Here is a 14,684-nt window from a genome sequence, read left to right as displayed (position 1 = left end):
CAATACCACAGCCTAAGCAATCGACCCGTTTCAAAACAGGCATGTTTTGAAGGGGCACTGCACTAGTCTTTTAGCCTAGAAATCTAGACGCCCCCTAGCGGCAACAAATGTAATTAGCAGCCAGGGTCAGTCTAACAACTCTCCGTTGGCTTGCGAGCTGGAAAAACCAAATTCTGGTCAGGCCAATAACATTGTGTATAGAGTCGGTGGGCGGGCTTAACATAAGGATAGCAGAGTTGCAATGGTTCAGCGTGAATTCCCTGCTACTTAAAAACAAAGAAGATGGCTGCTGCTGCTGGCGAACAGCAGCTTTGGCCGTCACTCTGGAAGACTTGGAGTAAAGCTCTGAAGTCATCTTGATGTGGGTCTGGCTTGTCAGGCTACTAGTCTTTCTTATACCAGGAAATGTTACTAGAACATTTTTTAGAGTGACCTAGAATTCTGGGTGTTTGGAAAAGAGGAGACATTATCATTATTTTTAATTAACTTCACAGGAAGGTCAGAAGGTTCAGAAACCACTGTCTGCTGCTGTCACCCCACTGAGCAACCTGCTGCTTAAAGACACCAGGAGGCTCCTTCTGTGTCCTGTTATGCACTTTGGAAACAGATTTTTATAGATACAAAGTCATTTCAAGGTAATCAGGAGTGTAGTTGCTTCAGTAAGAGAAATAATATTCATTAATATTCTTGTGGTTTTCACAGTGATTCATGGGATAAAACAGACCCTCTGTGGTTCCTCCCTGCAGCGCAGCCTGATGCCCGGTTCACTTTTTTGTTGTCGCAGTTAGAAACCGTTTTCATCACATCTGTTCTGTATCTTACTCCTGGTGATTCTCAAGAGCTGTCATCAGCTCCGTCACTCAGAAATAATGTTTAATAGACAGAGTCGGTATGCAGCCGAACAAAAGAAAACATAGATTTAATGAGATACTTTGTAGAGAAAGACTTCAAACTTCAAGGTAAGAGAAGTTAATAGTGAGTGGAGGATAAAGAGAGGAGAAGAGGTGTGTTGAGTATAGTTTCGGTTACACTTTACTTGAAGGTTTCTACATAAGAGTGACATGACACTGTCATGAACATGTCATAAACATTATAAACAAGTCATAAACGTTTATGACATAACACTTACTTTTAGTAAGTGTCATTCGGTTTTTGTCATGACGAGTTAGGGTTAGGGTTCATGTGTTATGTGTTTATGTCATGTCACTCTTATGTAGATACCTTCAAGTAAAGTGTTACCATATTTTCTACAATATTTAAATTTCTAATATAAAGTGTGTGTGTGTGTGTGTGTGTGTGTGTGTGTGTGTGTGTGTGTGTGTGTGTGTGTGTGTGTGTGTGTGTGTGTGTGTGTGCGTGCGTGTGTGTGTGTGCGTGCGTGCAGGTGTCCACAGAGGCAGCCCCAGTCATACGAAGTGATGCCCAGACCTTCACTATAGGAGTCCTGCCTCAGATGCCAGGATTCCCCCAGCTGGCCCCCGACTGTGACCTACAGGTCACGGTAAGAGATATAAAACAAAAATGGCCCGAGCCTCATGGAAACTTTGACTTTTAAATCGTCATGCATGCATGCATGTCCTGGAAAACAATGGGTTATATGGGGAAATTTATATTATTTTAATCTTTTTTTTCCAAGAAGATTAATCAGATGTGATCCAAAGGAACAGTTATAGGACACACAGTTCTGTGTGTGTGTGTGTGTGTGTGTGTGTGTGTGTGTGTGTGTGTGTGTGTGTGTGTGTGTGTGTGTGCGCACGTGTGCAGGCTCTGGAGGATCGGGTGACGGAGATAACGCCTTCAGCTCTGTCCTTTATTGACTCTGAGACTCCCAGTGAGAAGCTCATCTACAACATCACCAAACCTCTACCGCAAAGACAAGGTCAGCAACACACACACACATGCACACGCACACTGAACTTTTCCCTCATAATGTGAAAAAGATTAAAAGGAATAAAATCTAAGTTGTGGCAGGGGGCAGAAGCCTTATAATTAGACACAGTGAGTGAGCTTCTGAGCTTTTGCTTCAGAACTGAATCAGAGTGAGAGAAAGTATTGTGTTAAGCTATACTTTTCCTCATTAATCACTCAATTATTTTAAGTGCCCACGAGCAAGGCACTGTGATCCATAGCTTGCAGTGATACAGCTGCTAAATTTGTCCTTCCTAGATTTCTGGTATAAAAGTGGAAAATGTATTCCTGGAAAACAGTTTTAGATGTACTAATAAAGATAACTGTTACACACATCAAAATGATTGTATGATTAATTTAGGGGACCTTTAGTTTTAATGCCTTGCTCAAGGGGTTTGCTTTTCTCAGCTGGGAATACGAGCCAAAAAACTAACAACCTGTTGTTCCATCAGCCTGCTTCAGTGGCATCAGCACATTCTAAAGTTATTGAATTAATGTCTTTCAGTCTGGACTTGAATGAGCGTTGATTTCCTTTTTGCTGAATGTAATGTGGCGTTCAGAATTGAAGCCATTAATTTCGGCATCCAACCATCTGACAAACCGACTGGTTTGTCATTTTCACCTCTCTGTCTAATGAAAGGGAAAAACGATTTACAATGGGTCATATTCATCCACTAATGGACAGATAAATGTGCGTAGGAATCATTTTGAACACAGCCAATAAGGGGGAGGACAGAGTCAGATTAAACACCAGCGTTTGTCATTAACATTGTTTTTTCTGAAATTAGATTTGAGATGTTCTGAGCGTGGTGTTATCCGTCCAAAAAACTGTAGTTCTTTTGCTCTGTCTGCTGAGCAAATGAGATTATTTGTGCCTCCCAGAAGAGCTTACCCAAGTCTGAATCTAAACTCCAGCGGAGGGCAGATAAAGGAGTAATTCCTCCTCCACCATTTAAAGTAATTCTCTTGTCTTCAGGTACGATCGAGCATCGGGACAGACCAAACTCACCGGTGAATCATTTCACTCAGGCCGACGTCAACAATGGCAAGCTCATCTATAGACCACCGCAAGCCCCTTCACACCTCCAGGAGCTCTACCAGTACTCATTTATTGGTGAGACACACATGCACACACTCACATACCTACAAGTCCAAACCTACATGTAACATAAGTGTGATCCAAAGTAATGTGATTAATACAAGCATTAAAGGAACACACCGACTTATTGGGACTTTAGCTTATTCACCGTATCCCCCAGAGTTAGAGAAGTCCATACATACCCTTCTCATCTCCGTGCGTGTCGTTACTCTGTCTGACGCACCAACCGATAGCCTAGCCTAGCTTAGCACAGATCCTGGAGGTAACCGGCTCCATCTAGCCTACTGCTCCCAATAAGTGACAAAGTAGCAGTGCTTCGCCTTCTGAGAATATAGTTCCCAGTATGTATACGGTTAGAAGATGGCTGGGTCTCATGTGACCTTGTTATTTGTACAAGCTGTGACTATACACATCACAACATGTAAATAGGAAAATGTTGGCATTATTTTGTCACTTATTGGGAGCAGTAGGCTAGATTGAGCCGGTTACCTGCAGGATCTGTGCTAGGCTTAGCTAGCGGTGTGTGCGTCAGACAGAGTTACGACACGCACGGATACGGTGAATAAGCTAAAGTCCCAATAAGTCGGCGTGTTCCTTTAATACAAGCATACATACTCGCACTACAACTTTCAGCTCCTGTATAATACACTGATTTAATTTAATTAGGAGAACTTTGGGTAATAGTGTGGCAGTTGGTCAGCTTTGTAATTACTGTAATGAGAATGTCCAATGTTGCCCAAAATTCAACAGTGTTTGTTGGCTTCAGGGAGTAAAGTATTACAAAGTTGGTATCAAACATGTAAAAATTAAATAAAAAATCAGTAATGAGAAATTGTTTTATCTTTTGTTTTGTTTTATTAAATTGCCTCTGCATGTTTACATTCCAAAATGCAATTTATTTAATCTGAACTGGCTACAGTGGCCAGGTTTCTTTTTTTGAATGGTTTCAGCCGAGCAGCCACATTTTGATCTGCAGCTGAGCAGTCTGCCGTCACCAACCAGAAGCACTTTCTTTAGAGACAAAATAAGCAACTCCAGCTTCATAACACTGCATCGGTTTTCACATACCACTTAAAACCAGTGGATTTAGCCCCCGCGTGTTATTTTTAGGTGATTTACTACTCTTAGAGCTGTGTATGTCACTCACTGTTTCCTTAAAGGGACAGTCCACTGATTGTATGTCAAAGTCAAACTTCGTGTCGTAAAGATCTGGATCTGGCTAGCGTGTGCATTTGTTTTTGAAGCAAGTGAAAGAAAGACGCAACTTATTTTTAATAATATTTTACTTTTTTAACCCTCATGTTGTCTTCCTGTCGACTTTTTACATGCTGTAAATGGTTTTGTCTGATTTTGCGGGGAATCAAACCGGGCACAGGTATAAAAGTCTTCTCGCTGATGGTCTCGTTTGCTTATGTAGGTCCTATGGAGGCATCAGTATTTAATTGATGCTGTTTCATAACCAGTTAAATACTCCTTGTAGCTACTTTAAAGTTTGGTTTCACTTTTTCATGTCAGTCATTTTGCAAATTATTTCTTTTTTTATTCTGCCCTAGATTTTGAAATCCTGAATCATACTATCGCCAAGCTATCAACAATAAATTCAGAATGCGTGATGAATATTTTGTGTTCCTGTTTTAAAGGTCCCATGGCATGGAAATTTTCCTTTTATGAGGTTTTTTTATATTGATTTGAGTTCCCCCAGCCTGCCTATGGTCCCCCAGTGGCTAGAAATGGTGATAGGTGTAAACAGAGCCTTGGGTATCCTGCTCTGAATTGAGAAAATGAAAGCACAGATGGGCCGATCTGGAATCTTCTCCTTATGAAGTCATAAGGAGCAAGGTTACCTCCCCTTTCTCTGCTTTGCCCGTCCAGAGAATTTGGCCCTGACATCATGGCTTGCAAACAAAGCCCCCACCCTCCACCTTTCCCCCCCTCTCTCCTCCTCAATAGAATTTAAAGCTATAGACACAGAAATGGCACATACTAAGGAAAGCTCATTGTGGGACTGGCTCTAGTGGCTGTAATTCTGCACCAAGAATGAATTTCGGGAAAGAGACTTCAGATACAGTATTAGGGGACCACTAAGGTCTATATAAAAGAGACTTCAGATACAGTATTAGGGGACCACTAAGGTCTATATAAAAGAGACTTCAGATACAGTATTAGGGGACCACTAAGGTCTATATAAAAGAGACTTCAGATACAGTATTAGGGGACCACTAAGGTCTATATAAAAGAGACTTCAGATACAGTATTAGGGGACCACTAAGGTCTATATAAAAGAGACTTCAGATACAGTATTAGGGGACCACTAAGGCCTATATAAAAGAGACTTCAGATACAGTATTAGGGGACCACTAAGGCCTATATAAAAGAGACTTCAGATACAGTATTAGGGGACCACTAAGGCCTATATAAAAGCATCCAAAAACCAGCATGCCATAGGACCTTTAAAAATGATCTGAGGGCAGGTGAGACTCAATGTCAATTTTAGCCATTTTTAAGAGACACACCTTGCAAAAGATAATCCAAGATGAAGGATGACTTTAGTTTCTCATAATCTGGGTTTGTGGAGCTTCAGAGAAAAGCTTTGCATCAGTAAATCATCCACATTGCCTTCTGACTTTTATGCATTATAGCATCATCCGTTCAGTTTTTATGTTCACTGCAACGCCCTGTCAGCTCTGCCTGAATCCCCTGTTTTTCTCTTTTATCACCTCACAGCTTTTAAAAGTTTTTTTTTAACCCCTATAGGTCTGCCAGAGTCACTGAGCGTCTATTTCACAGGTAAATACTTCATCTTCCTCAATTTAGAGAAGTGGAGGCAAATAGTTTCCTCTCTCTCTCTCTCTCTCTCTCTCCTCCGTCCTACATTTTTTTCTTCCACCTGCTCTCTTCTCCTCTCTTTGCTAAATCCTCTCCATCCTCAATCTTCTCCTCCTGGCTACTCCCACCTACCCTTGATAACTCTGACTGCAATATTTGTCTTCTCTTTTCTCAATCTCCTCTCCATTGCTTCTTTTCTCTCCCCGATCCCCTCTACTTTTATCTCTGTTGTGTTTTCATGTTTCTTGTTTTGGCATTTCATTTTTTTCTGACTTTCTCTTCCCTCTTCTCTTCTTGCGCCTCTTCTCTGACCTCATTTTCTCCTGTTCCTCTCCCACCTTGGATTTCTTCTTTTCTCCCTTCATGTCTCCTTTCCCATCCTTCCCTGTTTCCCTTCCCATCCCTTAAATCTTTGCCATGAATGTCATTTCTCTTTCCTCCCCTTTTTTTTCTCTCATCTCAAGCTTCCTCTCTTCCTCCCTGACTCCTTTGCTTTTTCTCATCTCTTCTCCAAGCTATTGCTCTCACCTCCTCTCTTTTACCATCTTCTTCCCCACACTAATTCCCTCCTCTCTTTCTCTCATCATTAACCCTATACTTTTTCTTCTTCATTTCACTTCTGTCACTTCGCTCTCTGTTACACTTTTTCACTGATCTGTCTTGACTGTGCTCTTCAGATCCCCTGTGATTTTCTGTTCTGGCTCTTTGACCTCTATCCTGATAACACCAAGTCTTCTCTGTTTACTGTACATTAGATAAAGTGCTACTGCACCCGGACTCAATCCTCAACAGAAGCTGTTTGGGAAACGAGTGTTTAGGGGTGTTCAGGGATGTCACCAAACTGCTTTTCCCTTTAGTGAAGACCTTGAGGCGCTCACACACACACACACACACACACACACACACACACACACGCACGCACTATCCAAGCTTCACTTTTGTCTTTAAAAGGAAACTAAGTAAAAGATGACTTTTGTTGGCGGCCAGCAGAAAGTGCAACAGCCATTATCGAGAGTGAGTTACGGCTCTGTGGCACAAAAGATAAAAGTATATTTACTCAAGTCCTTCTGAAATGTAATTTTCCCTTGCTGGTTCAATACAGTATGTCTTAATCTTAATCTTAGATACTTTAACTTGAGTATTTAAATTATGTGCAAGGTTATATTTCTACTCCACTACTGTACATTTGAGAGAGAAATATTGTACTGAAATGAGTTGTCAATTTATCAGCAAAGTTCTGGCAATATTCAAGGTGGAAACTTTCCATTGGAATTTATGGGAATAACCTGAATAAAATGAAATACAAAGATAGAAACAACCCTTCACCAAACCATAAGCAGAGATAATCGTGAACCCTTCTAATAGAAATAAAACAAATCAACACTTTAATTAAGTTGAACTTTAATTAAATGTTTTGACTCATTTAACATTGTATTGAACTTTCAGTGAAATAAAAAAACCCACAACATTTCCCTCCCTCCTGTGTATTTTACCCCCTAGTAAGTTCACTATATGATTCTTATATTGGAATTGTAAAAAATATGTTTTTTCCAAAAATGTACACCCTTGAAGGGAAACTTCCGTATTTTATATCTGGGCCCTATTTTTAATAAATACCCTAGATTCCCTTTAACTTCCCTTCATAAATTTAGGGATATTGAACGACCCTTTGCAACCCTATATTCACAGCCCTACACTACATTAATGGCTACTTCTGGATACTGTTTTGCTCTGTCAATCTTAATCTATCTTTTTGATATCCAGATGTGATAATTTGCTCGCTGTACTTTCTTGGTTTATTAAATTTGTCTTGTGTAGAAGTGACAAATGCAGCCAAAAAACATTGAAAACATTTGGTGATAAATTGTTTCAACGGTTTGGTTAATTGATTCTTTGAGATTTTTAATTACAGCTCCTGTCATCCTATGCTTTTTTTCTTTTTCTTTCTTTCCTTATCTTATTAATTATCGTATTAATAATCTTGTGTTTAGTGATTCGTCTTGAGGAAACTGATGAGGTTCTTTTGTTCCTCCCAATTTTACTCTTATAAAATATTCCTCAGTAAATGATCCAGGCAGATAATTAGCATCTGAGGTGTGTGTGTTTGTATCAAAAAGCATTTTCTTTTGATTAATTTCCTTATTCTTGTGTGTGTTTCTCTGCCTTTTGTCTGCGTGTTTTGTGTGTACACTTTTTAAATAGTTTTTTGTGTCCTGTATGTGTGTCTCAGTGTCGGACGGTGAACACACCACTCCTGAGTTGGACTTTGCCGTCCTGCTGCTGTCGAACCATCAGCAGCCGCCAGTGTTTCAGGTCCTGGACCCGCTGCTGGAGGTCAGCCTGGGAGGACAGGCCTCCATTGGTAAGAGAAGAATAGACACACACACACACACACACACACACACACACACACGCTTCCAAAAAGACAGATGTGATGAAGCGGTCCAGTAAGTGATGAAGTGGTCTGTGTGAGGTAATGAGCTCTGAAGTATAACCCTGTTGAGCAACAATACTGGAGAAAGAGCTTTGTGTGTGTGAGTGTGCAGCCTGGTACAGACAGTATATTTTCTCCTTCTCCTGCTTCATCTCTCTTAACGCTCCTTTTCTCCTGTTTGTGTGTGTGTGTGTGTGTGTGTGTGTGTGTGTGTGTAGGCGGTCAGCAGCTGGCAGTGAGCGACGCTGACACGGCTCCCGATGAGTTGGAGTTTGAGCTGGTTGAGGGTCCAGTCCACGGAGAGCTGGTTAAGACCGATGGCAACACACACACCAGCATGAGCAACGGTGAGATAATACACACACATAACTAGGAGTGACCCCGAACAGTCAAATTTTGATGCTTCGATCGAAGGAGCCTGACTCGACTGCCAATCTCACAGTCAAATCTTCGCAGAGGCATTATATAGCAAGGATCATGCCGTTTTTGGGGATGCTCAAGTCGGATTTTACACATAACTACCTGTTTTCTCCCAATAAGTTATTATACAGCATATTATGATATAAATATCAACATATAATGCTGTCAATAAAAATGTGCAAAGAAAGAAGCTTTTAATAAATCTTTTTAAAGAGCGTGAATAAATCCAACCGCCACATGACAGATTTAAGTTTCACTTTTCCATTATCCGTGCCCGAGGTGCATCTTGGCAGCAGGGATTTAAATCTTTAACTGAAAATGTCTGGGAAAAGAAAATCTAAAGTGTGGGTGCACTTTGAAATAGTAAAAGATGATCCAAAGTAAGAAGCAAGTTGTGTGCCACCGCCCAATACAGGAGCACAGCCGTGATGATCCGTTCGCCCCAATGATCACCACATCCTGCCCCTCATCAGAAGAGCAATCCGCAGCGATATATGCAATGTTTGCGTTTGTGGCAGAAAAACGTTATGACGAAAGGATTGTAAAAGAAGTGTAGACCGTGCGCAGCAGCAGTCAGATTTTTGCTCTCTGCGCGCCGCTTTTCATCACTGGGGGAGCGTGCCAGCTGCTGACTGCTTGAGTGACTCGCACGCGGTCCTAACCTCTTTCAATTAATCTTCTCCACCCCTGCAACACTTCTACAATAAGAAGCTACAGAGTGTAATTACAAGGGGTGCAAAATTTGATTGGACGAACGCCGTGCTTGAGCTATGTTACTGGTTGCACGGCGTTCGTCGTTCGACTGGTCGTGACTGTTTTCTCGAGATGGCGCCCGCCTGTATACGTGACCGGTACTGTCTTTATAAACTATCTTTTTAATAAACTGTCTGTACACTTACAACGTTCTCAATGCTTCGGTTTACATGTAGGGACCCTCATTATGCTACCGTGAAAGTGTGGTGCTATTTTGAGCCTTGTTAGTTGTATATAAATAGCGATTTCTTTTTACTTTACCCGTGACCCAACAACTAGCTTTATAAGCTAATTAGCGGTTTGCGCTAAAATTGGTCACATTCGATTAGCATGAAAAAATATCCCAGAGAATGGTTGACTCAGTACACACGTGTTATTAACCCCTAGGTTCATTTTGCACCGGATTTCTCTAATGTCTCCATTCACACCTTCTCCATCCGTTCAGGTGACATCTTCACCTTCAGCGACATCACTCGTAACGTTCTGCTCTACCGACACGCCGGCCTCACCACCCAGGACGACGCCATCACCTTCTCTGTAAGCGACGGCATCTCCATGGCGACCACAGTGGTGACGGTTGCGGTGCTTGGTGCCGGGGGCGATGGGCCCCAACGTGACCCGGCAGCCACTCTGTCGCTGGAAGTGGGCGAGAAAAGCAGCACCGTGATCAGGCGCTCACACCTGGCTTATACTGTGAGTTAAACGGAGATGAGTGACGGCTATAACTGAGATAGTAGTGTTTTCTTTTGCAGCTTGGCATTGGACACCAGTAGATATAAAGTTTATTTTTAAAGGTCCCATGGCATGAACATTTCACTTTATGAGTTTTTTTAACATTAATATACGTTCCCCCAGCCTGCCTATGGTGCCCCAGTGGCTAGAAATGGCGATGGGTGTAAACCGAGCCCTGGGTATCCTGCTCTGCCTTTGAGAAAATTAAAGATCGGATGGGCCGATCTGTAACCTTGCTCCTTATTAGGTCATAAGGAGCATAAGGTTACAAATTGTCCTCTCTTGGGTCTATGCAAGCTTAGCAAATGCTGTGAAATGTAACATACTGTACATACCATTGAAGTACATTATACCTTTGTTTACCCTCTAGCATTCCCAAATGCATTCTACATTAGTATTTTACCATTAACATATACATAAATTATCGCAGTGAGCTGTTATTGGTTATGGTTTCCGCCCCCCCTTTTCCATTAACTTCAAACCTGAAAAAGAGGCATCTCAGGTTGTTCAGGTTTAACTTGTTTACCATCAGCTGTAGACTATTGTTCTAATCTAAAGTATTAGTTAAATAAGGTGAACACACTTTAAGTATCTGCTTTGAGGTTTTTGTCGCCGTGATGAATTTGGGATCTCAGTAAAACATTTTAAAGGTGCCCTGCCACACAAAACCGTTTTTACTTGTATTTTTTTGAAATATGTTAGGTCCATATGTGTTTGTGTTTTATGTCGTGAATGTGAAAATGAACTGCTACCTCCACTGTCAGCTCTAACCACTGAAAAGAAATAAGCGGAGAAATCAGGCCAATTACAAAAGTTGATCAGTCTGACGTGGTGTTGCCTGAGCTCATTACTATTCATGAGCTCGCCCAGTTGCGCTGGGAAAAGGTAGCCAGGCTCTCATTGGCTAGCTGATAGACAATCAGAGTCAAACAGCTTAGCTCGTTGAATATTAATGAGAACTGGCACAAATTGAGCTGAGTCTTCCTGCAGGCTTTCTATACAACACTAGAATGGCTTGAAACAAGGTAACCACGGCATTTTTTCCACAAAACATGTTAGAGTCCATGGTAGAACTTCAGACATTACCACAAAGTAATGAAATACGTGTGGCAGCCAGGGCACCTTTAATTAAGCAAGTGGGTCATGTTATGCTCCTTATGCAGAACAAAGGCAGAATCATTTCATGATAGGAAAGTTCTTTAAACTTGTAGTTGTTATGGTGTTTTGGTTCTCACAGGACATCACGTCTCCAGATGACCAGATTCAGATCCAGGTGGTGTCAGTGCCGATGTATGGCATCCTGACCAGGAGCCAGTCGCAGCAGGAGCACCAGGAGCTGAGGGAGTACTCCTCCTTCACCATGGAGGACATCAGCAAGCACAGGATCAGGTCCGAGGGAATACAGGCAGTTTGGTGGTCCTTTGAGCAAATGTTGGAGGGTTTAAGTAGTGGTGGAATGTAACTAAGTACATTTATTAAGAAAAGACTCCAGTACAAAGTACTTCAACGTTGTACTTAATCTGACAGCTTTAGTTACTTGTTACTTTACAAATAAAGATTTTTGCACACAGAACACATGTAGTTTACAAAATACGATGTTTTATTACAAAATAAACTACCCAATAATATATAGGCCTACAAGTCCAGCTGAAATGATTAGACGATTAAACACTTTGATTGACAGAACTGTTGTGATTGTTTCCCGTTTCTAAAATGTGAGGATTTTTCTGCATTGAGTACTTTTAATACTTTAAGTACATTTTCCTGATGATACTTACATACTTTTACTTAAGTAACATTTTCAATGCAGGACTTATACTTGTAACAGAGTATTTTTTACAGTGATGGTATTAGTACTTTTACTTAAGTAAATGATCTGAATACTTCTTCCACCACTGGGTTTAAGGCACTGTAGACAATGTAGAATGAATTAATGTTACCTGAAGAGATCATCAAACCAAAACCAAATATAAAGTCCGGAAGAGTTTTAATTTTTTCCACCAGGGTTAGACCGATATATTTTTTTAGTTTATTTTGGTACTCCATGATCACACCTTGGAGAGTGTTTTTGTTAAACAAATCTGTGACCACAGAAATCATTCCAATGTGATTTGGAAGTTTTATACTCAACTTCAAAGGCAAGAGTTTCTAAAACTTATAAGGAAAAGCGGCAAAAAAGAATATCCTTGGATCAGCGCAGGGTTTTAATTTCCCATGATGGTTTAAATGCTACTTCAGAGGCTTATAAAAACAGAATATCAGCATAAAATATGCAGCTATTAACAAAAAATGACTTTCAAAAACCCTTCATTGTTTCCTGAAGCAGTGTTGTATAAGCAATAAAGGTTCATGAGGGTCGATGGGAGAGAAGAGACTGAATTAGCCCCTTTTTAGCTCTTCATTTAAAAAAAAGAAAAATGCTCAGAGAGTTCTGTTAACAGCTCCCCCATGATGACAACTTTTTTAAATTGAAGTCGAGAGCAGGAAATAGTGATATGCTTTTGGTTTGCTGAAGCAATGACAGGATTTGTGAGCCTTTTAATAAAGAGGCTGTTTCTAAAAGTTTGGTGTTGATTCCACTCTGTGACAGATAAAAAAAAAAAAAAGAGCTTTAAGGGTTCTTCACTCTGCAATCGTAGACGTGATCAATTTCTGTGATTGCAGCTTGAGTCGGTGGGGATCGTGTTCCCCTCAGCATCACAGCAGAGGAATGGTAATGGCTTTGCTGTTGTCCTTCAATCTAACATTTTTCCTCATGAGACGAGAGCTCTGCAAACATTAACGTTACCAAAAGCCAGTAAAAAACAAAACATGAATTAGCAGGAAATAATTTAGTATCCTTTCCACCATTACGTTCAGTGACTCAGCCTGTTGGCGTAAGAGGTGCTAAGGCCCCATATGAGAGGAAAGATGAAACATAAATATTGAGATTCTGCTTCATTTCCGTAATGCAGGCCCTGATCAGCTTTAGCGCAGGGCGAACCTCCGTGGGGGCAATCTTCAAATCGCTTGTATTAGTTATGTCTCTGTGGTGTTGGCTCACACAAACAAGAGCCGGGAATTGTTTTATGAGAATTAAAAAGGATTAGAGAAGAGTATACCAGTATGGATTTCAATTTTATTAGTGCTTTGCAGAGATTAGCAGCTGCATCGTTGTGGGAGGGCTAATGCAAAAGCTTTTCCAAGTCCCCTTATAAGTCCAGGATTAGACACACAAACAGATATTTATGTATTCATTAAAAGATAATTATTGTATCAAACAAATTAGTTACAAAATAACATGCACTCCATTTAACAATTCTCTTTTTTTACACAACAAATCTAACCGATATCTCCATCTGCAGGTACATCACTTCCCTAGAGACGGGCAGCCAGCCCGTTACCGACATCTTCCACTTTGTCGTTTATGACGGAGACAACAATCGCCTCGACAACCAGATGTGCACCATCACCATCACCTCCACGCCCAGACAGCCGCCGGTAGTCACAGTCCGCAGCGGCATCAAGGTAGTGACATACTTATATGCAGTACAGAAACACACACAAGCACAAAAACCTACAACACTCTCACAGGCCCAATTCTAAAATCATCCAAATATATAAACAAATACAATATTATGGCTGGTACAGTACATAAACAGTCTTATACACACAAACTACACACTTTTATTTCCCCTCCATTACCCTGCCAGCTCATACGTAAGAGACTGAAATCCTCAAATACCCTTTTTTTTAGTGCAGCTCCTGTATTCAGTAACAGTCATTAACGAGACAAACGAAGCAGAGTAAACCGTTGCACACATGTTGTCCCTCAGATCAGACCAACCCTGAAAAATGTAGCTAAGTACATTTACTTAAGTACTGTGCACATTTGAAGTGCTTGTACTTTACTTATTTTTTTCCTGCCTCTTTCTACTTCTACTCAGATCAGTCGATTTGATTGATAAGTCGGTTGACAGAAAATAAACTGGCAACTATTTTAATAATAGTTAAAGTAATTTTTCTTCCAAAAAAGGGAAGATTTGCTGCTTTTCCTTTTAGTAATGTAATTGTATGTACCGGTATGTATTAGTAATAATGTTGAGGTTTGGGCTCTGGGGAATTGTGACACCATTTCTCACTATTGTTACAAACCAAACAGTCACAGCGGACTTTTTTTTGCACTCATACTTTTTAATACTTTTAAGTGCATGTTCCTGATTGAAAAACCTTTACTTTAATAGACATTTCACTGCAGAGCTTAACCTGTAACAGAGTATTGTTACAGTGTGCTATCAGTACTTTTACTGAAATATCTGAATATTTCCTCGATCACTTGTTAGTAAATATCTCTGTGCTAAAGGGTTTCTTTTTTTAGATGTATCTTTAAGTGAACACGCATCTTATGAAGTTGAACATAAAAATGCATCCTCTTAGTTTGAGATGGACTGTGGGTTTGATGCATAAAATACAAGTGTTAATCTTCGAAGCTGAATATTGGGACTTTTCTTTTCTACATGCTCATCAAATATC

General features: G+C 40.6%; 1 protein-coding gene across 2 annotated transcripts in view; it reads left to right on the top strand.

Moving 5' to 3' along the window:
* fras1 (Fraser extracellular matrix complex subunit 1) overlaps nt 1-14,684 on the top strand; it is a 259,913-nt gene that overhangs the window by 192,545 nt on the left and 52,684 nt on the right. For both annotated transcript variants that reach the window (XM_028577114.1, XM_028577115.1), the window contains exons 31-39: nt 1,385-1,501; nt 1,765-1,879; nt 2,885-3,022; nt 5,762-5,794; nt 8,064-8,195; nt 8,486-8,614; nt 9,886-10,133; nt 11,410-11,561; nt 13,517-13,679. In XM_028577114.1, coding sequence (XP_028432915.1) covers nt 1,385-1,501; nt 1,765-1,879; nt 2,885-3,022; nt 5,762-5,794; nt 8,064-8,195; nt 8,486-8,614; nt 9,886-10,133; nt 11,410-11,561; nt 13,517-13,679 — 1,227 coding nt within the window. The remainder of the gene's footprint in view (nt 1-1,384; nt 1,502-1,764; nt 1,880-2,884; nt 3,023-5,761; nt 5,795-8,063; nt 8,196-8,485; nt 8,615-9,885; nt 10,134-11,409; nt 11,562-13,516; nt 13,680-14,684) is intronic.

This window comes from Perca flavescens, chromosome 5 (genome assembly GCF_004354835.1).
Source record: "Perca flavescens isolate YP-PL-M2 chromosome 5, PFLA_1.0, whole genome shotgun sequence".
NCBI lineage: Eukaryota > Metazoa > Chordata > Actinopteri > Perciformes > Percidae > Perca > Perca flavescens.
The sequence above is the reverse complement of the archived record's forward strand: the minus strand, read 5'-3'. Positions and strand labels throughout refer to the sequence as shown.